Source organism: Eublepharis macularius, chromosome 4, assembly GCF_028583425.1.
Source record: "Eublepharis macularius isolate TG4126 chromosome 4, MPM_Emac_v1.0, whole genome shotgun sequence".
Lineage (NCBI taxonomy): Eukaryota > Metazoa > Chordata > Lepidosauria > Squamata > Eublepharidae > Eublepharis > Eublepharis macularius.
In genome coordinates, this window is record NC_072793.1 from 32,615,373 (window position 1) to 32,638,691 (window position 23,319).

Here is a 23,319-nt window from a genome sequence, read left to right on the forward strand (position 1 = left end):
TAGTGGCTGGAGATCTCCCGGAATTACAACTTGTCTCCAGGCCACAGAGATCAGTTCACCTGGAGAAAATGGCTACTTTTGGAGGTGGACTCTATGGAATTTTGCCATGTCAAGGTCCTTTCCCTCCCCAAACCGCACTTTCTCCATGTTTCACTCCCCAGATCTCCAGGAATTTCCCAACTTGGAGCTGGCAACCCTAGGTCCTAGTTACAGTACTGGCAGAAGCAAGCTCCCATGAATTACCACTGTAGTAGGGCAGGAATACACTGAACTTGATTTTTTTTTTGCTTAACTAAATTTAAAATAATCATCAGCTCCAGCAATTCAGACTGTTTTTATCAGTTGACCAAAGCAAGCTAGCTCTTCCAGCAAGCTAGCTCATTTCAATATTGTAAGCAGTCTTTTTTCTAAGATTTTTTTCCTGAGTACCCCAGGGATTGTTCCATTTTAAATTCCTGTTTGTCTTGAAGGCTGTGCCTGTGTCAGTGGTCTCAATACTTTTTCTCAAAAATTCCCTGTGTGTTCCTCTTGTGTTTGCGATTCATATGGCAAAATAACACAAACAGCTCATAAATATTTACTTCAGTCTGCAGCAGTCTGTGGCAGGCTGAGGCATGTACTTTTGAGCTGATGGCAGGTAGTGTGCCCTCCATTATAAGCTTTTGATCTAATCTTCTCTTTCTTCAAAACAAAACTTTATTTACCTATTCTGCCATTTGATCTTATTCTCATGAGCTAGAACAATTATTTTATTTTACTTCATTTATAACCCAACATTCTCCCCAGTGGGGCTTCAAAGTTTGCTGTCCTCCATTTTATTCTCACAACAACCCTGTGAGGTAGGTTAGGCTGAGAGTGTGTGACTGGCCTAAGGTTACCCAGTGAGCTTCCATGGCAGAGTGGAGAATTGAACCTGGGTCACCTAGTCTGTCACTCTAGCCACCATACCACAGTTGAGTTAAAATTTACCTTTACTGGTATAAGTAAATGTCAAAGTGCTAATAAAGTATAATTTTGTCTTTTAAAAAATAAAAACGTTTTGAGAGGCCCTCTTTGTGGACTCTTTGAAAATACAAATCTAAATGTTATTTTGATATTTATATAATTCTGTGGTTTAGATTTCTTCTTTAAATATGGGCACAAATAATTGGAACACATTTTGTGTTGAAATCTGGCCTTTGTTCATAAAGTTTTCTGCCTGAAAGAGAAGGTAAGTTATGTAACCACGTGTGAACATGTTTGTTCTCTCTGTTTTGTTGAAATGTGAATCTTGAGTATTAACTTTCCAATCAAACTTGGGAGGAAGGGATAGAGCTCCTAATTTTGTGTTTTGGTTTCCTTAGGAAGGAAATTCAATATGCTGGAAATTACTTTTTAAGATCTATGGTGCCCTTCCTCTGCAGCGCGTACCTATAAGTGGACCTAAATCAGTATTAGGGTTGCCAACTCCTGCTTGGAAATTGCTGGAGATTTGGGAGTGGAGTCTTGAAGAGCAGGATAAGGGGAGATGAGGAACATCAGCAGGGAATAATGTCATAGTCTGTCTATCTACCTACCTGTTTACCACCTACAGACACTCACTCACTCCAAAGCAGCCATTTTCTCTACGGCAACTGATCTCTGTTGTCTGGAGATTAGTTGTAATTCCAGAGGAGTTAGCCGTGTTAGCCTGTAGATGCAAAATAGTAAAGAGTCCAGTAGCACCTTTAAGAAGAACCAACTTTATTGTAGCATAAGCTTTCGAGAGCCACAGCTCTCTTCGTCAGATGCATGTGACGAAGAGAGCTGTGGTTCTCGAAAGCTTATTCTACGATAAAGTTGGTTCGTCTTGAAGGTGCTACTGGACTCTTTACTATGTTGTAATTCCAGAGGCTCTCCAGGCCCCACCTGGATCTTGGCAGCCTGTCCTGCTGTTTCAAACTGCAAGCTTGCTGGGGGCAGTATTCATCACTGTCTAGACACTAGAAGTAACATTATTTGGCAAGTGAGCGCCCTGTTCACGAGGCATGTGCTTCCCAACAACAAAGCCTAGATGTGAGCCCCTAATTGGAGAAACCTTGTGGGAATTTGAGCACCTGTGGCTACCTGTTACAGAAACCTTCTTTTAGACCAGGAAGCAGAGCAGAGTGAAACTTCAAAATGAAGCTGTACCTCCCTACTTGAGCCTTGGCTCATGTCAAGCTCGGTACGGCTGGCGTGTCTCAACTGGTCATGTTAAGATTGCAGACTGGCAAAGTTCAGCTGTCAGGCAGGCTGGTTACACCTATGTTTTACCTAACTGGAATCCTTCCATTTAGTTCATACCCAAAAGGGATTCCTTGGTTGTTGTTCTTTGTCTCCTCTAGCCTGCCCCGTTAATTGATGTCAACACAGGCGCTCTCATTGACTAAACAGTTGTAAAAATCGTTGCTTAGACTTTGTTCCCTGTCTAAGGGAGAATTTGGTTGAGCAGCTGTTGCTTTCATAGTTGTAAAATTATTATGAATACCAGCGTTGGGCAAGAAGTGGGAGAAACAGCTGCTAATCTAATCCTTCCAGTTTGGCGCTGAGGTTGTGTCAGCGTCTCCCTTTAGAAGTGCTTCTGATTTTGTAGGCTGAACCCCCAACATGACAGATTTCAGCATTCGAAGGCTAAGCAATGCTTTCCTCTGAAAACAAACTCTTAATAAGTGATTGCTGCTGTCATCCACCTTCGGTATTATTCAGGTTACCTTTACAAGGCTTCTTTGTTCTCCTTCTCTTCTCTCCCCCTCCTCTCACTGCTCCTTCCCCCCCCCCCTTTGGTCTGTTGACACCTGGTGATAGAAAATGGACTTCTTTTCTCTGCAAATGCAGGCAAGTCTAAAGTGAAACGGACAGGTAGACATAGGCTGCCTGGATCATAATCAGCACTCACATTTGCAATACTGTATTATAAAGAACTTGGGAGGGAAGGTGGTATGGTATAGCCCAATTTTGGAAGCTAAGCAGGGTCAGTACTTGGATGGGTGACTGCCAAGGAAGACTCTGCAGAAGAAGGCATTGGCAAACCACCTCTGCTTCTCACTTGCCTCGACAGCCCTTTGCTGGGGTTGGCATAAGTCAGTTGCACTTTACATACACACAAGCAACTATGGCTGGTTTTTCATTCATCTGGGATGCACTTAAAATATACTGGTTGGGGTCCAAAGAACTACGAGTGGAGTTCTACATGTGTGATAGATCTTTCCTACCCCTCTCCTCCTTGCTACAGCCAATGATGTCATGAGTGTGAGAGAGCTACAGCTGTGGGGGAAATTGTGGGGGGGGGGACTTAATTTACTTCTGGTTTGTATCCTGCTATACTCCTGAGGGCTGAGGACATGGGCCAATATCTCTTAAACTAGGCAGATACATTGTTGATAAGATATGGATAACCATGGCAAGGATATGGATAGCTGTCAGTTATTCTGTCAATCAAACAGTGCAGACATATTTTCCTACCCAGGAAATATAAAACTTTTTGGAAAGTTTTAGGCACTTAAATCACTATTGCTTATTTAGTGCATACGTATTGGTAAATCCCTTAATTTCCCTATAATTCTGTATTGCGAAGGATTGGTCTGCTACCCGATCACACATTATGAAATATGCTGCTACAGCTCTCCTTCACAGAAAGCAGGATGTGTTAACTTCTGTAACGATAAATGTCTTTACGTAGTTGTTCAGAAAGCTCCTAACATTGTGTGATCATATTCCCCCACCAGGATCCATGCCTGTATGAACTACAAAATGGGGATAGATGCAGAGGAGTTAGCCGTGTTAGTCTGTGGTAGCAAAATCAAAAAGAGTCCAGTAGCACCTTTAAGACTAACCCATTTTAATTGTAGCATAAGCTTTCGAGAATCAAGTTCTCTTCGTCAGATGCCTGATACAGAGGCATCTGACGAAGAGAACTTAATTCTCGAAAGCTTATGCTACAATAAAATTGGTTAGTCTTAAAGGTGCTACTGGACTCTTTTTGATTTTACAAAATGGGGAGTGGAGTGTATTTTAAATCAGTGATTTAAATATCTATCCATTCTAGTTTACATTAAAAATCTATCACAACTGTACCAAAGAAAAGAGCGTAAAATGCAAGAAGTGGGGGTTGAGTGACTGAGAAAGTGCATCTAGGTAAAAAGGTGAAAAACATAGCAACAAGTCCTTCTTCCTCTCTGCTCCTGCAGGTAGAGAGCAACTAGTTATTTGGTATACAAGAGAAGGGGAGATCAAAAGAGCCATCTCATAGCAGCAGATATCAATGGTGTCTTCATCATTTTCTTCCTACCAAGTAGTTGCTGTCTGTAGCTGTTTTTCTATTTTGATGACCCTTAGTGGGTGGAAAGCTGTAGTAGGCCCATATATGTACTTTTTGGATTAGGCTAGATAAATACAGCAAATTTAGCATTTTAAAAGATAACCTCAAACATTATATATTACATTACGAAGTATAAGTAAGGATGTATTCCATCTCTCTATTGTATATTGAAATTCGTTTTTTAAAATCTGTATTTCGGCACATTTATTTACATGCACATTTGAATTTCTTTCATCTGTATAGAAACATGTTAACTTTGATAAAGTCGATTTCCATGTTTAATAATTGAAGAAAGGATCTGCCATCTTTTAGCAGTACATATGATGGTACCAGATACTAGTCAAGAAGACTACTGATCTGTCAGGTTCAGTATAGTTTACTCCAACAGGTAGCAGTTCTCCAGGGCCTTGGGCAGAAGTCTTTCAAAGCACTTACATTCACATCTGCATATTCTCAGATTTTATTCAGCACATTAAGTATACTGAGTACTTGTATCCCTAAAGAATTTTGAGATGAGTCCAGAAGATATGCAGTATGTTTACAGCAGTGTGAAATACCACCATAAGCATTACTTTCAATAATTCTCGTAAGTCTGTCAAAGCTAGTCTTGGAAGTGACTGCAACTATAATCTCATTCATCAAGACACAGGGCTATATTAAGATCTTAATTGAACTTCCAACAACCTCATAATATAGGTCAGTGTTAACCCAATATTGCACTTAAGGGACTGAGGCACTTTGCATAAAGACACTTGGTGAATTTATGGCAGAGGTGAGATTTGAAATGAGGCCCTTTTGATTCATAGCTCAGTCTTAACTGCTCCAGTACGTCAGCTTAAGCAAGTTAAAGATCAGTCGGTGGTTCAGCGTCTTCTGCAGAAAGTTTATCACGTACTTGAGAGTTCGCATCCATGCTTCAAGCAGGCCTCAAATGCATCTTCTTATTTCAAAAGAGCTAGTTGTTTAGAATGTATAAATATACAAGCTAATATCAAAGCAGAACACAGTTGCCACGACCCCTTCTGATCAGCTGTGGTGGGCTGCCCAGCAATGACCTGGCAGGATGGGATTCACCTAGCATATGCTAGGGAAGGGGCAAAATTGCTCCTTTTTTCTCTTCTATGAGCAGAGCTCCACTCATACAAGACACAAAAAGGACGATCACACTGCCTTCCCCACTATAGCCATCTGACCAGGGTAGCTACTAGTACATGCAAGTTCCTCAATCCTGGAAGTAAACTTTCCTGGGAGCAGACATTGCTCCAAGGGGAGGGGTGGGCAGGGAAGGTCCTGGACTGCCAGTGCTTTCCAGTGGTGGTCCACAATATCCAAGCATATCTTGTGCTGGTTTTCTGTTTGTAGGAAGCTTTTAATGTCGAGGAACATCTTTTTAAAAAAATTATGCTCTACCTGTTCAGCTCATTCTATCATGCTGTTTTGCTGCATGAGACTACCAAGTTTTCTTGGTTTTGCTGCATGAGACTACCAGGACTGGGATAGGGCCAGCTTGGTGAGGAAAGAATGGACTCAGGATTGTCGCTTAATGACTGAAGATAGTATTCAGTAACTGTACACATGTGCACACACTGGCGACCTGCAATACTGTATTCCTTCCATGCTGTGCCTGGCTGGCTTAGAGCAGCCAGATGCCATGGGGAGGGTATTGTTGTTATACATATAGTCTGTTGAATCTCTGATCTGCATAATGAAGATTGAAAACTGTGTGGGCTAGTTTTTCTTCCCGTGCATATTTCCTGGAGTAGGTACGTGCTTTCATTATGGTTGTACACCTTATCCTGGCACTCAGAGTTACCAACTGTCAGGAGTAATTGTTTTTTTTTAAAGAAGCATTTTGAACATCTAACTGTCCTTTAGCCTTTGGATTCCTTTGAGAGAAGAGAAATAAATATTACATTTTGTTTTTGCTTTCGATTTGCTGTTTCTCCTACACACAATGGTCAGAGTTCCAAGATGAAGCACATGCTTTGCTGGTACATGGTCTCGGATATTTCCTTGATATCTCCAGTTAAGGATCTTGTTGTGGTATTGATCTGCCTCTTGGAAAAAATGCAACCAATTGCAGAGAATCACGAGAAGAGATAGCAATAGAGAACAATAATCGTGACAACCTAACGAAATAAACACTTATAACAATAAGCAAAAATATTCTTACTGTTATTGCATAGTTCGATTTGCCATTCTATATATATCAATACACACAGTCTTCATATACAGACCTATACATAAAGTGCTAGTGCAAAGCAATGATGCTACTACCTTAAACAGTTGATACTTTTAAAGTCCATTAGTATTCCTTAGGATCACTCAAAAAGTTCATAGGATCCAACTTCAAGTATAGGTCCAAGTACATGCAGGTTGGAATTTATACCATCTAATGGGCAGACCAGTTCATATATTGAATGGCAAATTGAACTATGCAAGAATATTTTTGCAATTGTTATAAGTGTTTATTTCATTAGGTTGTCACTATTATTGTGCTCTCTTGGAAAAAATGAGCAGGAGACAACAGCTCCAGAAAGCGCGCATTGATATTGTCCAGTTGTTTAATCATGAACACCGTTTTCTGAGATACGTTTCAAGAAGCTTGGCAGCTGAGACACTTCAGCATTTCACAAAGTAGTGCTTTTACGAGGGAAGACTTTTCTGAGCTAGGTGGCCTGGTAAATCTGGCTGTCTTCTCAAAAGTAGCTTTCACAGTTACAACAAGGACATAAGGAAAATACCAAGCTAGCTGCAGTGGCTTGTCACTGGTTTATGAAGGAAAGTGCTTTAAAAGAACAGCCACATCATACAAGTGTAAAATAAATCTGCCTTAAATTCAAAAGCAAAAATGAAAACACAAGTAGAGAAAATATTTTGTGTGTAGAAGATGATTTGAGAGCAGTACTATTCTAAAGACAAAAATTTTCCAGGGTATAAGCTTTCAATAGTCAAAGCTCTCTGGTGCTAATCGACTTGAATCTTGCTTGTCTACTGCCCAACGCCCACCTGAAACTATCTTGAATGTAAAGATTGTTCTATCTTTAAGTTGTAGGACCCTACTGTTGAATATTGGTCTTTGAGAATAAGAGTTGAACACCTTTATTTACCAGATGTGTGTATTTACTTCTCCACTGTAATTATTCTCAAAGGAGTTGAGTCATTTAATTTTTGTTTAAAAGAAAAGGCATCAGGAAAAGGGTAAACATTCTTGTCACAGACCTCTCTGGCTCTGTCAAAACTTGCTATGTGAAAAGTTCTGGTAAGAAATACTGTTGTGCTTTATTCTGATTTGACTTGATTCCAGAATTCTCTGAAAGGGAGAAAAAAATGACCACTGGCCCCAGCTATAGTTAGTTCAATAATCCTTTATGTATTCTTTGTTTCCACTAGACTGTTGAACATGGCTTCCCGCACCAGCCTAGTGCCCTTGGCTACAGCTCTTTCCTCCATCTTATGGCCATCGGAACCCGATCGGGAGCCATCAAACTGTATCCTTTTTGTTTGTTCATGAGCAGCACACTTATTTCTCTCAGTAAGTAGATGTGTCAGATGTGTGGCAATATCTAGCATTTATACATTCTCTGTATTCCGCTGTATTATACTTGTGGGGTGGCTGGAGTGGGGAGAAGGGATGAGAAATAGTAGTTATTTAAAGCTACCTAGTTTCTTTTTTTGATTAATAAATTTGTATTGGATGGGTCAATATATAGTCAGATAAAAACACAAATACAATCCGTTTCAATTCCCACAAGTATATTTCCCCACCCCCTCCCCTCCCCCTTTTCGATGTTGACTTCCAACAGCACTTGAACCCCCCGCTATTAATATCACATTATTTCTATATTATAGCTGTTCTTATCTTGTTATTAGTAAAGATCTTAACTGTATCTTATCTTACTTAGTATCATTAAAACCCTTCAAAAGAGCATAATTGTCCCTTAACATCCCATTTCTTTTCCATATATTTTTTCAACTTTTTCCAATCTTCCAAAAATGTTTTTGGTTCTCGATCCTTCAAGTTTCTTGTTAGTTTGTCCATTTCAGCCATGTACAACAATTTGTTTGACCATTCTTCAATTTCAGGTATTTCTTCTTTCTTCCAGTATTGAGCATATAATATTCTTGCTGCTGTTATCATATAATATAACAATGTCTTGTCCTTTCTATTAACATCTTCTAAGTGCAAAGATAATAACAGCATATCTGGATTTTTAACAACATTATACTGGAGTATCAAAGACATCTCAGCATATATTTTAGCCCAGAAGTCTCTAGCCTTACGGCAAGTCCACCACATATGACATAGAGAACCTTCATGCTCCTTACATTTCAAGCACTTAGATAGCTGCTTATTAGCTATGGCTAATTTTTTCGGTGTTAAATACCATCTATATAACATTGTATAGCCATTCTCTCTAATACTGGTACCTGTTGATATTTTTAACGTGTTTTTCCACAATTGTTCCCATGCTTCCATCATTATTTCGTTGTTAGTTTATTGCCCACTTTACCATTTGTACCTTGACTGTTTCATCTTCTGTGAACCATTTCAATAACAATTTACACATTTTAGAAATTGCTTTATTACTATCTCCTAACCAAAGTTCCTCAAATTCTGAATTCTGAATTCTCAGACCTGTCTTCCTTTGATCTGTATCAAATAAGGTCTTTAATTTGTCTGCATTGTAACCAACCCATATTTAAATGGCATTTGAAGCTACCTAGTGAATTCCTGGTGGAGGCAAGATTTGAACTGAAAGAAATCTGGTTAATCAAGATTTAAATAATCGGGGTTCCAGTGAACTCTGTGAAATGTTCCAAGCTATCGTTTGTTACAGAAGTGACTTTTCAGTTACTCCAGCCCAATGGAAAACGCTACAGATAAATAGCTTTATCATTCCCATGGTTTGCATTCTGAGTCTTAAATCCACTGGAATGTTTCTGTGGAGGCAAGTATTTCTACCTGCAGAGCATGACTTTTTCACTGCCTCCAGGGGCAACATTTTAGGGGCCGTTTGGAACTGCAGCAGAAGGGGAGGATGCTTCTGTCCGTAGAATCGCTCCTGTGGATCCAACCCAAAGTCTTTTCAAAACTATCTTTAAGCAGAAGGGGCTTTTAAATGAACAGTACAATATCTGTGACTGCTGCTTGTAGTTTATTGTGTTAACATTTTATTGCTAGTTGCTTTGTGTTAATTGACATTAGCATGTCATTAGTGCTGTAGAATTTGCAGGTCACCTCATGGGCCCTCTGGCAGAGAGCAGTATTTAAACGTTTTAGGTGAAGTAAATACAAGCTTGACAGCAGCCTCGTTCTAGTCCAGCATGGAGAGAAATTGCAATCACTCTAGTTTAGAATTAATTTAGTGTAAGGTAAACTCGCCAGCAATTGACTAATTACACTGTGTAATCCGCCTTGAGTTTCAGTGAGAAAGGCATAAATAACATCAATAAATAAAATAAAGTGCTATTGACTTTAATCAGCCTTTCAGCTATGGAACTCCTGGAGTGGAATTTATGGGCTTGCACGAAGAGACCAACACTGTTATGCAAATACATTTCATTCCTGGCCAGGTGAGTAGAGTTCAGATAAAAAACTCTGTATTGTGTTTCCTGGAAATGCATTGCTTTCAGACTTCTAGAGTATGATTTTTAGGAGCTGAAAGATTTTGCCGCAAGTGCACCAAGATGGAAAATGCAACAGACTTTATGAAACGTTGCTATGAAAGAGTTCAAAATTTCTGGGTAAATGTTCAAATTGTTGCTTTGGAGGACTTGGCTTCTTTCCTTGTGGTGTTACTGAAGCCTGTAAACATGATAACAAAGAAGGACTGTCTGCCCTTGGTGATTTTGTTGGGGATGTCAAAAGCCCTTTATACCTGAATGCTGATAAGGGCGAGGGGTCAGTATTCCTGAGGGTGAGGTCTAAGGGTCCACTGTTCTTCATAGTAGAAGAAACAAAAGTTGTGCTACTGATGCGAAATAGTGGGACATCTTAAATTATAAAGCCATCTTCTTTGAGCCCACAACAACTACTACCAGTACAGAGAAAATGCCAAGTTCATGGCTTGCTCCTCAGATGTTTAGGTAGCCAGATTTCTGACTAGATTCAGTGCTGCCTGAATAATGGGATGTGATCATCATGAATCCCCATGTCTCTGTGGACACTGAATTAAACATGATGGTGGTCAGACTAAAGAATTTACCTGCACAGTTTTGTACCCAGTATCATGTATAAATAAAGGTGTGACTCACGGTGTGTGTAATATTGACATGCCAACAATCCGTAACGCTGGCAAGTATTACACCTGTCCCAATTTAGGATAAATACTGTGTACGTGTGAACTGACACAGGTAAATTTGTTAGACCTCTATCTACAAGTTTAAATTGGGCCTTAACTGCACCCATTCCGGAGTCACCTTAAATATTATTCCAAATTCCAATTGTGCATCTATTCTGTTGCAATCCTAGAATAACAAGGAGAACAAGATGTTGCTTCTGGAGCCAGGAAATTGCTCTGCACTTTTTAGATGCATGCCTTTAAGAGAAATTTGCTGCAATAAAAGGTTTTGAATTGTGTGTGTTAGGGAGGGGATAGAGCTTGAGCTTATATGATTATAAATGTGCTTAATGTACCACAGAATTCTCTCCGGTGTCTGTCACAAAAGACAACACAGTTGGGCTGATTTCTGTATCAACAGGGTGCAGATCAATAACAAGCCTTACTGTGGAGCTGGAGTTATAAACTAAGAAAGCTACAGCATGGGGCCTCTAAATATAAAAAGTACTAAATTACCATTTTTTGTAATTCTGTGGGAACTGTTAAGCTTGATATAATTTAAGGCCTCCGCATGTCTTAATTCAGCCCTGCATTGTAGGGAAGGGGGTGGTTAAAAACTGGATCTACCTGTTAGGTGGAATAGTAAATATACAACCCACTAACTAGCCCTACACCTAGCAGATGCAAGCTGGTCTTGGATCTAGTCCAGAATGGAAGTGGTCTATATATCTTTTTGGAAAATCTGCTGTGTCACCTGCTGCTGATTAGAAAAGGAAATTGCTATGTTGCTTGCTATTCAAAGGCCAAGACAGCCTTTGATCATAATGGAGGGGAATGGAAGTTCAGTTATTGCTTGGTGTCTACTCTGTATGGATCACCTGACACTGTATGTTTTATGTATTGTCGAAGGCTTTCACGGCCGGAGAACGATGGCTGTTGTGGGTTTTCCGGGCTGTATTGCCGTGGTCTTGGCATTGTAGTTCCTGATGTTTCGCCAGCAGCTGTGGCTGGCATCTTCAGAGGTGTAGCACCAAAAGACAGAGATCTCTCAGTGTCACAGTGTGGAAAAGATGTAGGTCATTTGAAAACCCACAACAGCCAACTGTATGTTTTCCCTGTACCTTACCTATTAAGAATGGCACATGGGTAACTTTGCCATAAATGCACAGATTCTGCAACTGTTCGGCAGTTGGTGCACACATCTCTCTGTGTGTCATGTGCCATCAAGTTGCCTCCAACCTATGGCGACCCTATGAATGAAAGACCTCCAAAACATCCCACCATTTGCTCAGATCCTGCGTACTAGCAGCAAAATAAATACCTGTGGAGTTGTGTGTACATGCTTTTTCTTGTACAGAGAGAGATCTCCACAATAGGTTCATAAGATGTATGAAGAAGTCCACTCCATTCATATTGCATTTGAGGAAGACTTTTACAGAGTAGATATAGCAAAGCGTGCGTATCTCCCTTTTGGAGATTGCATTCATAACATGCTACCTGGGAAGCAGATTCCCACTTTAATGATCTATTAACCCTAAAAGAGCCTTGGATACACGAAGTGTTAGAAAGGAAGACAAAAAATGCCTCTTCAGAACTCTGCGGTTGTGAACATGTGTTACCACCCAGTCTCCCCATTCACTGGCAAGTTCTGGATTGAACCACCAAGCTCATGCAGATCACTTTCCCTGTTACAAGGAGAGACCACAATCACTCCAAAGTATGAAACAAATATTGAAATAGCCATGGGAAACATTGCCTGTTCTTCCAGGTGTGGTTTCTGCAATCTCCATGCTTGATTTCAACATCAGGGGTTGGTTAGGGCTGGGCTTATACCAGATATTCTAGAACACTACTTCTTCAGAATGAAGTCATATATGAAGAATGCAAGGTGAGAAGAGAGTAGCAGAATACACCAGTGACATTGGAAACAGGGTGGGAATGTATTAGTCAAATGGCAAGAGATTAAAATTCTGAACAAAGCTGTCTTATATAAACAAGTAGTCTAGAAAAGATGCAACAGTCCGTTTGGATCTTGAACAAGGTGTCTTGTGCAGAACTTGGTCAACTGATACCATTAACCTATTGGTATTTCTCAGTAGTAGTGCGGCACTAAGGACTTCAGAAACAGCCTGCTTTTAATGTCAAACTTTAGATTAATTGATTTGGAGATCAAATGTTGTGGTTCGCCTTTTGACATCAGATCCAAAGGCCGGCTCCAGTTTGTGGGAGCCTCTGGGTAAAATGCTGTCTATTGCCTACTGTAAAAAAAGGTAAAGGTAGTCCCCTGTGCAAGCACCGAGTAATTACTAACCCATGGGGGATGTTGTATTACGACGTTTTCTTGGCAGACTTTTTGTTACAGGGTGGTTTGCCATTGCCTTCCCCAGTCATCTACACTTTACCCGCAGGAAACTGGGTACTCATTTTACCGACCTTGGAAGGCTGAGTCAACCTTGAGCTGGCTACTTGAACCCGGCTTATACCAGGATCTAACTCAAGTCATGAGCAGACCTTGGGCTGCAACTTATAGGAGATTAGTCCTGGAGGCACCTCTGAGGTTGCATGCGGCCACCCATTTCCTGATCACATTGGCACTTGGCAGGGAAAGGAAGCAGCAACAAAGCACAACTTTTATGTAAGAGCTATACTTCACTGCCACCAAGTATAGCTCTCCTCCCTTTTATCCTCGCAACAGTGCTGAGGGTGTGATAGCCCGAGGTGTCACCCAGCAAGCTTCCTTGGCAGAGTGGAGATTCGAACCTGGGTCTCCCAGATCCTGCTCTTAAGCACTACCCCACATTCCTGTTATTTCCTGTTCCTGGTGGGAACAGGTGGTCTGATCATCAGTGGACCTTTTGCTGGGCTGTGAGCCTCAGCAGATGTCTGATCATGCTGACCTCCTTTGACTCTGACCCCGGGGTTTATTCAATAGATGCTTTATCCTTGTAGCGATTTCTGTCTCTTCATCTTGTGGTACTACTTCGTGCTGGGTGTTTAAAACCTGATACATATACCCATGGAATGCCTGTTGGGGAGAGTGATATAAACTGTGTTCTTCATTCTATGTCATCCTGGTTAATAAGTTTTAAATTGGTCTTGTATTGTAATCTCACAAATTATTGCTGAATAATACGGCTCATGTAGATTTGTTGGTTTTGGATTGTGCTAATCTAAGGGCTGTTGTACTCTTTTCAAAACTTTCAGTGCCAGCTAGTGACACTGCTGGATGACAATAGCCTGCACTTATGGAGCTTCAAACAGCAACGAAATGGTGCATCCGAACTGCAAGAGAAAAGACACTTCACACTCCGAGGACCTCCTGGGTAACTGAGATACTTCCTCCACCACCTGCATTAGGCTGTGGAATGGAATCCAATATCTTCATTCAACCCTGTTTTTCTTTCAAACGAATGTGAATGTGATCTGTGTGTGGGAGTTCCCTGGAATACTGTATCGCACTCTGACACCACCCCAGGATTACCTTTCAGCCCTTACCTAGGAGTTCTGTAGAATAGGTGTGAGTTCAGCCCCTGCACACCCAAATGCTCAACAAGTGGATTAATTTTTTTTAAAGTATTGTATCTAAAAAATTGAAAATTAAGCTAAGAGATTTGGAATTCAGGAACGCCTGCTGTAGCTATCATCTTGGCAGGATGAAGCATAAATTGCCTAACAGTTAGAAATAATTGAATTGTCCTCATCTTTCCCTTGCTGAATATATAGTAGCTGTTTCCCCCATGTCTGTAACCATTCTGTGTTAATTTGAGGAGATCAGTTAAAAATCTTTAACATGTAAGCCTTGACTAAACATCTCTCCTCTTTTCTCTCTAATTGCTGTTTCCAAATTGTCCTTGACTCATCATATGCTCACTTCTGAACAATTATCCCAGTGTGCAAATCAAAACATCTGCACAATAGGGCCATGTATAGATAAAGAAGATTTTTCTACAAACCTGGGGGGACTCCTCAGGTTTGCCCCCCCCCAAAAAAGTCCGTAAAAATTTTTTAAACTCTTAACTTATTGGAGGGGTGGGTGGAGCTCTTGCAATGCTACTTTACTATTTTGAGAGTTGCCTAGCCAAACCCCCGTAAGCTGGTTGTGGCAAAAGAAGGCCAGTTAGGCTAGGGATCCTGGAGGTGTTTTACCATCTTCTGAGCATAGAGCAGGGGGTCAGTGGGCCAGTCAGGGGGGGCAGTTGTGAATTTCCTGTATTGTGCAGAGGGTTGGACTAGATGACCCTAGAGGTCCCTTCCAGCCCTATGATTCTAAGCAAGGAAAGTGGTGGCAACAGTAAGAGTCGGGAAGGAAATAGGCACTGGTTAAGGAGGGGAGAAGGCAGGGAAGGTTAGGGGAAGAAAGGCCACAGGAGGATGTGTGTGAATTTGCAGGGCTTTCTGAAAATGAGTGGCTGTTAGAGTTCTTGGAAGCAATTTTAATAAAATGACAATTTGTGGACCCCAGTCCAAAGAAACAGTGCAGGCTTTAGGGTTATGAGAGCTTTTCATGGCTAAAATTGTGTTGACTGGCAGCTCAGGATGAATATGCAAGACTTGCTTTTCTGGCGGGTTAAGAAAACTATTTGTCTCTAAGCTATGCTTCTAGTTATTTCCACAGAGCTAGAGTCCTAATTTTTGTAATTGCTGCTAATTTATGAGATGAGTTAATACCAAGTTTCTGTTTCCACATTGACTGTACCTACTACCTACCTTTCTTGTATCATGTCCCCCCCCCCCCGAAAATTTTATTTGTTTCTGGTCTTCAGTAATTTCTAAAGACCTTGCAAACATATCGCGGATCCAGTTGATCTGAGATACTATCTCATGATGGTATATGAATGTTGACAAGGGAACTAATCTTGCTCAGGGGTAAATTACAGTGTGCTGTCTTCCCCTCACCCCATGTTTTCACCTGCAGTTCTCCTCCAAGTGCAACCCAGGTAACGGCAATCCTCGCACATTCCTCACAAGAATTCCTGTACCTTGGCACTGAGAGTGGTAATGTCTTTGTGGTGGAACTCCCGTCCTTCAGAGTGCTGGAAGACCAGACTATTAGTCCAGAGGTGGTGCTGCAACAGTAAGCATAGTGATGCAGATTAATTACTCTGAATATACCCTAGCCTCTAGGAATGATCTCTCTAGACTGTTGGGGTCTCCCTAGAAAGTTATCCCCATAAGACACTTGGGGGGTATGTTTGGTGTCTTTAAGATAAGTGACTTTAACTATAAAAATTATTAAAATAGATTCAAACAATTAACAAAATGGTCAAAAACATTCCTGGCATGATTAGATAAAGTGGCTTTGATTTAAATGGATGTACTACCGAAAACACTTAAATTTGACTTATTTAAGCATAACCTTTAAGGAAAGGTAGGATTACTGAGCACATGCACATAATACATACATACGTATGTTTATGCATGTCAGGTTAGCTAACTAATTTTAAGCTAGGTCAGATAACAAAGAGGACGTCATAACATGCTTAGCAAGATTCGAGACCAGTAGCACCTTAAAGACCAACAAGATTTTCAGGGTATAATCTTTTAAGAATCAAAGCTTCTTTCATCAGATAATGTGCTTAGGGAAAGCTATGTGGTTTCAAGATAAAAGTTGGAAAAAAAATAAAATGGTGCGTGCCTTCTATATATTCTACTTCAATAGTTTAGGAGCAGCTTAAATGGGTATTGAATCCAGCGTCTTTGGCATCTTTGATTTATACTTCACAATTCTGTTCCCCTGAACTTCTTGGAGAAACACCTTTTTGGTATAAGTTTGGTCTATTAAAATTAATGTTCTTTTGGAAAGAGGACAAATTATGTCATTGGTATTTGTTAGGATGGAAGGATGTTGTCTGGCCTTATTCCAATGCTTTCAGTTAAGATCTGTGCCACATGCAGTGTTTTCCAAAGGTTTGTGGATTTGGAATCTGAATTTGAAGAGTAAGAATATGTAATATATAAAGGACAGATTGGTCAAATGTATCAAATACTGCTCGACAGATAAAGGGAGAAAATTATAAAGATATATGGGGAAAGGGTATTGGGAGCCCTATCTCACAACAGCAACAGGGATGGGCTTGGAAAAATACTTCTAGGAATATCATTGTTTGCAAGAAAATGTTTATAAAGTAAGTAAAAAGATAAACCTCACTCTAATACATTTGTGTGAAATTGAATTATGTCCAATGACAACTGGAATATGAATTTCTTGGATTCTGTATATGTATCTGTTAGATGATAAGATAAAAAATAACTTAAACATTCACACCCACCTACCCCCACACACCCATACACACAAGCACAAAGAATCCAGCATGCAGAGATTGTTGATCTTTGCAGATGAGTTGATGTCTTGGGCTGACATCCAAAACTGCACAGGATATCGAGGAGCCATAGAGATGTAAAATATAAGTTTTTTTGGAGGGAGGGAGATTTAAATACGTTATTGCATATTAATTGTTGCCAAAGTTATTTACATTTAAACAAAAAAAGGTTGAAAATTGTGTATGTCTACAGTATAAGAGGGTTTTTGCAATGCTACCTCAAGTTACCTAGATTTTACATTGGAAAAATTGAAAAAGCCCTTAGACTATTTTTCACATTCAAAATATATAGCTGTAGCATGAAAAACTTTGCCTTGAGAAGTATTTTGCTTATCCTGAAAATAGAACAGAACTGTTCCTCCAAACTGTTCCTTCTAATTTTTCCATTAGAAAAAAATTGACAAAAAGGCCTCAGGGGAGAAAAAAAATCCCAAATTTTTCTGGTTTCCCCCACCAGATCCTCACATCTCTAGGTAGCCAAGAGCTGGATATATTGGCTGCTTGGGGCCTCTCTTCAAAGGGAAAGGGTAAAGGAAAGATTAAGAGTAAATGTTAAGAGTTTGCTTGGCTCTTGGTAACATGACAGATGCTTAGCTATCTCCGTTTTCTCACAGCGTGCCAGAAGATTATCGAAGTAGGCGGTCCATTGAATTGGTAGAATCTTTAAAGGAACATCCCCAGAATCCTAACCAGATCTTGATTGGATACAGCAGAGGCCTCATTGTCTTGTGGGACTTGAAAAGCAACAAAGCAACACACCATTTCCTTGGAAATCAGGTATGTATATGTTCAAGTGGCTCTGGAGCAAGGCTTAGAATAAACCGTTTGAACATTCAATTACTTTGATTACTATGGCAGAAATGAAACCTTGTAGCTTGGTGTTAATGAAGGCAACAGAACAGAGCCCTTAAGAGACCGGACAAATTGCTGTTCGGGGAACTGAAAGTCTTGCCAAGGTTTCCTTCCGTTTTCTGAACCTTCACTGGGTACTGTCAGCATAGGCTTTTTCCTGCACATCCGTGATGGCTAGAAAATTGTATTCTGGCTTTCTCACACCATTCTGGGCATACCAAATTCTGTGACTGATAGGCCACAGAGTCTTGATGAGAGTTAAGTGAATTTAAAATGGTTCTGTGGCCACCTTGGACTTTCCTGTTTTCTCTCTTTGCAGCAACTGGAAAACCTCTTTTGGCAGAAAAGCGGCCATCAGATCATCAGCTGCCATTACGATGGAAGTTATACCCAGTGGCCAGTTTCAAGTGATGATAGGCAGCCTGAACCACTGGAAAGTAAAGTGCCTTATGGTCAGTATGTTGATAGTATATTTATACATAACATTGTGTGTCACACTTAATTTGGTGTTTATTTACCATATTGGGGTTAAACAGGAAAGATTTCAAAGTAACAGAACAGATTTACAGCCAGCTATCTTTCTGCTGCCTCTCTTAGCAGCATCTCAAACCCTTCTCTCTCTCTCTCTGTCTCTCTGAAGCCCTCTTTCCCCTCCAACGGACTCTAACTCTGATGGGCCCAGCATGTCACCCGCTCCCATTGGCTCTCTCTCTCAGGAGAGGTGGAGCTGGAGCCAGTCACACATGTATATTGGGGGGGGTATTTATGTGTAGTTTGTTTGGTGAAGCTGCCTTAATATACAACTATTGAGCACACTCTACCATGCATGGATAAGCTGGGTTTTTATATTAGTATAATAAGATAACAGTTGATAAAACCAGACATCTTCAAATAATTTCCCATAGTTGTGTGAACTTTTAGCTACAGTGTATTTAAAGCACAGTATCTTACACATTTGTTTTCCCAGGCCCTTTCCCTTGCAAGGCCATCACCAAGATCTACTGGCAGACAACAAAAAATGGGTAGGTACTTTGGGCACAATTGTCCTTTCTGCCAAGCTGCATAGATTCTAGAGTCGTCTCTTTATCTGTAAGAAGTACTACGGGCTAGAGATGTACAGCTGGCCAAATGCCACCATGTATGTATTTATATTCTGGCCTATATAAAACTCATATATGCTTAAAATGTTCTCATAGTTCTTGTTTTTGATCCCTTCAAAAAGGCTGCTTGCACTTTAAACAAGCTAGCCTTCAGAAAAGCTACAGACGGAATGATAAGGGTGCAGAGGTTTAGACCTTGCCATTAACTGTTGTCAGAAGGAAGAAAACTCTCTTGCCATTGAAATGGCTTATTTCACTTCTGGAAATTAAATGATAAGTACAGTATTTAATGTAAGTGCCTTCACCTCCCACCTTCCCAGGCTACCTTACATTATATTTCAAGGAGGGATGCCACGGGCGAGCTATGGTGATCGACACAGCATTTCTGTTGTTCACGGCAATCAGCAAACGGCCTTTGACTTCACATCACGAGTGATAGATTTCTTCGTCATTGCCAATCCCGATCCACTTGCAGGTATGTAGAAGGCATCAGGCTTTTAACTTTTGAAGAGACGGGTTGAATGAGATGAGCTGGGGGCAGGGTACTGAAATGCCAAATGTGCAGATTACTATCCAGTTTCAGATCGGTATAGAATGCTAGCTAAGTTTGATCAACTCTTGTCATGGAATGAGACTTATATTTAGCGAATCCATGTTTTGGACTAAGCATGTAAATTTTTTGCATAAAAATAGAGAGAGGCTAGATGGCTATTTTTAAAGCTGTGAAATACAATTTGCAGTCCTCCACTGAAAGAGAACACTGTGTTCATGATGGTAGAGCCTCTTTTTATAATTTGTATCAGCAATGTGGTCCTTCATTACCGTTTGGATTTACCCTGGCATTAAGCCTAAATCATTTAGTATTATAAACAAATGGCTGAGTTGGCAAGACAGAAATCAGCCCTCTTCTACTTGTATAGAAGTGCTGGCACTTATGCTGGCAAAATAGACTTAAAGATCAAAGGACCAGAATTTGCACTGCCCAGTTTTGAGAGATCTTTCAGCTTAGCACCTACAGACATCCGGATAGTCAAGGTGAGCCTGATCTTGTCAGATCTCAGAAGCTAAGCAGGGTCGGCCTTGGTTAGTAATTGGATGGGAGACCTCCAACGAAGACCAGGGTTGTAGAGGCAGGCAATGGCAAACCACCTCTGTTAGTCTCTTGCCATGAAAACCCTGCCAGGGGGTCACCATAAGTCAGCTATGACAGCACTCTCCATCACCGCTATGGTGCAGTGAATAGAATATCCAGGTACAAATCCACGCTTTTTGCTGATGGGCCAGTCACCATCCTTCAGACAAACCTCCTGCACAAACCTCCTTTTGGTGCTACACCTCTGAAGATGCCAGCCACAGCTGCTGGTGAAACGTCAGGAACTACAATGCCAAGACCACGGCAATACAGCCCAGAAAACCCACAACAACCATCTCCTACACACAGTTTGTATAAGGATAAAATGGCCATGTATGCTGCCATGAGATGAAGTATGGGATAAATCCACTCCTCTCAGACCCTGCTCCCCAGCTATATTGTGGGGATAATAATAACACTTTGTTAACTGCTCTGGGTGAGTCTAGAAGTGTGATATATAAGCGCAGTTGTTGTTGTTAAATGCGATGTACGCTAATCTGGACAAGGCAGTTTCATGTGAAGCCCTTCGCTCTTCTTCCATTCTTACCCCATCTTTACTTACCTATGGTGTTGACATAACCCTGAGGTAGAGCAACTGCCAGGGCTTCTGGCAGGGCCCTTTACTACAGACTTCTCGTCTACACGTCTGCTCTGCCACCCACAAGTATGCCCTTCCCCCCATTTGTTTTGCTCTGTACTGCACACACTCCGTGCCACATGCACAACCAGCATCATCAGGGAAGGGTGCCCAAGTGGTGCAGAGAGGAGGCACTTTTGTTGGTGATAGTGGTGGCAATCCCAGCCACACACTGCCCAGCACCAGCCGGGGCGGGGGGGGGACGACAGTCAGGCAGGTGAGTAGGAACAGAGGTGCAGTTGAGCAGAGGAGGGGAGGGGGATCCCCGGGCACTCTCTGACCAGGGACTACAAAACCTACAACCAGCCCTGCAAGTCCCACAAAATGCCATTAGACAAGAGGCAATAAATAATTCCTGTGTGTGCTCGTGTGCGCGCACGTGTGTGTACGCGCAAGAGAATAGTGCGTTCCCTACTGGTAGATATACCAACAAGTTACAGGAGCTCTCCCATTGAGTTTCCTTTAGTGGGGGGCTACTGCTGTGAATGACACAAGTTTGAGTTCCTGCAAGTCTTTTACCCTGAGTGAGGTTCCCAGCTGCTAGCACTGGCCCTGCTAACAACACATACGTGAATGAAATAGTAAAGGAAGTCGTAGCTGTTGCCTGCTTAGTTCAGGAAGCTGTTCAGTCATTTGCGGTTTCTGTGGCTAGCCAGCTTCCCTATAAGCAGTAGCTGAAGCCTAAAGGGAATCTGTTCACCTCAGATGCTCCTTTCGAGAATCTATTCAGCAGCGAAGGAGCAGGGCACTCACAGTATACCCAATCCACTTATGTTAATGAGTATTGCTTACATAATTGCACTTGTGGGGTTGGGAAACCTTTTTGACATTCCCATGGTCTGGATAGGACATTTGCAGGGCCAGTTATTTGGACTTTCATCTTACAATGCAGAAGCTAACTAGACACATTATAAACAACTTATAGACATCTGTGATTAACATAATGCTCTGCAAAGAATACAGTTTGGGTATAATGCAATTCATGTATAATGCAGTGTCCAAAATGTCAAGTTATGTAAATTTGGTATCCAGAGGAGCACAGTTTTATTTCTGTACATTTTTTTGGCTGTTGCTGGTATCTGAGGTGTTGCAGCAGTTTGAATTCTAGATTGCTGTGTTGCCTTCAGGATAGGGAGGGGTATCAGCTTTCTTCCTCTTCTTCCAGCCACCAATAAAGTGTTTCTGGGAATGACCATGTCTGCATACACAGTAGGGGGTGGTGCTGGTATTATTTGCACTTGTCTTTAGGCACAGAGGTGACTGACTGTGATCCATTCAGCTTTGAATTCTTGAGCGATACAAAAAGGGAAGAAAGTTGTTAATGGCCCTGGAGGGGCTCTATAGATTCTTTGCTTACAAAGAGCATTCTTTGACATTTGGTGTGAGTTTTTGAAACTACAAATACAGAAGAGGTTGAATGTGAAGCAAAACCTTGAGGAGGAGGGTGCCTTTTTGTTTTAAGGCGAGTAGCCTTTTGGAGACAAAGACCACAAACTGTATTAAGTGAGTAATTACAAACAATATCTGGTTCAGTCAACTGCAGTAAGAAACCGAAGTACTATATTAGTTTGAATAATTGCATACTGCATCTTTGGTATTGCAAGACAGTATTCTAGTGGGAAGACCAATGCCATGGAAGCAAATTCTGCCATGCCCATTTGTGCAGAATTATTGCAACATGCTACAAAATGCTGCTTTTCCTTTTTGCAAATGAACTTTTGTGTGTTTGCTCTGACAATAATCCCATCTTGCTGATCCTTGTAAAGTTTAGTGTGCAAATATATGTATTTTGCTTTCTGAAAACAAAAGTTCTGGTTAGCGCCTGCAGCATCTATAGTAGAGACTTCCAGTTGGTAATTAAAATTGCTCTTGTTCCCAAACAGAACATGCAACATTGCTTAGATCACTTCTGGTGACCTGGGCTAGTTCCTCCATCTGACACAAAAATAACAACAATCCATGCAGCATAAGCAAAATTGTGATGTGTCGTCTAGCTGCGGGTGACAGATCCTGTCAGCCCTTGTACTCACATCAAATAACAAGACTTCCAGAATTTGGGGGGAAGGCGTGTTTTGTGTAGCATTTACTAAGACAATCTTGAATAAAGCATGTATTTAGTCAGGTGCTAAGTGTATCAGTTTTTCCATATGTATTTGAATCAGACAGCAGACTAATTCTGGCATTGCAGTTCTGTGAGCAGGGCTCATTTTGAGGGGGAACGCACAGGAACGCAGTTTGCCAAAGTGGGCCCCCCCCCCGCCCACCTGACTCTCAGCCATTTTGGGCCCGTTTCGGCCTGGATTGGGGCCGAAATGGCCTGGACCGGGCCTCTGACAGGTGGTGGATCACTCCACTCTCTCACTCAGCAGCGGCTCAATCCTGACCATTTTGTGCCCCTTTTCAGCCATTTTCAGCCCCTTTTTGCCGTTTTGGACCCAATTTTGACCCTGAATGGCCAGGATTGGGTCCAAAACAGCCAGAATAGGTGATGTCAGGGGGTGTGGCATATGCAAATCAGTTATACTAATGACACACTTCTGGTGATAGCAAGAGGCGTGGCATATGCTAATGACCTATGCTAATGAGTTCCTCCAGCTCTTTTTCTATGGAAATGACCCCTGTCCATGAGTATAGTTTTCATTTTTCCACTACTGAGGGGGAGAATTCGGTGAAGGA

General features: G+C 41.2%; 1 protein-coding gene across 2 annotated transcripts in view; it reads left to right on the plus strand.

Annotated features, from left to right (window-relative positions):
• LLGL2 (LLGL scribble cell polarity complex component 2) overlaps positions 1 to 23,319 on the plus strand; it is an 82,641-nt gene that overhangs the window by 36,875 nt on the left and 22,447 nt on the right. For both annotated transcript variants that reach the window (XM_054978270.1, XM_054978271.1), the window contains exons 3-10: positions 7,712 to 7,809; positions 9,814 to 9,895; positions 13,807 to 13,925; positions 15,518 to 15,676; positions 17,537 to 17,699; positions 18,094 to 18,226; positions 18,742 to 18,796; positions 19,195 to 19,349. In XM_054978270.1, the coding sequence (XP_054834245.1) occupies positions 7,712 to 7,809; positions 9,814 to 9,895; positions 13,807 to 13,925; positions 15,518 to 15,676; positions 17,537 to 17,699; positions 18,094 to 18,226; positions 18,742 to 18,796; positions 19,195 to 19,349 (964 nt within the window). The remainder of the gene's footprint in view (positions 1 to 7,711; positions 7,810 to 9,813; positions 9,896 to 13,806; positions 13,926 to 15,517; positions 15,677 to 17,536; positions 17,700 to 18,093; positions 18,227 to 18,741; positions 18,797 to 19,194; positions 19,350 to 23,319) is intronic.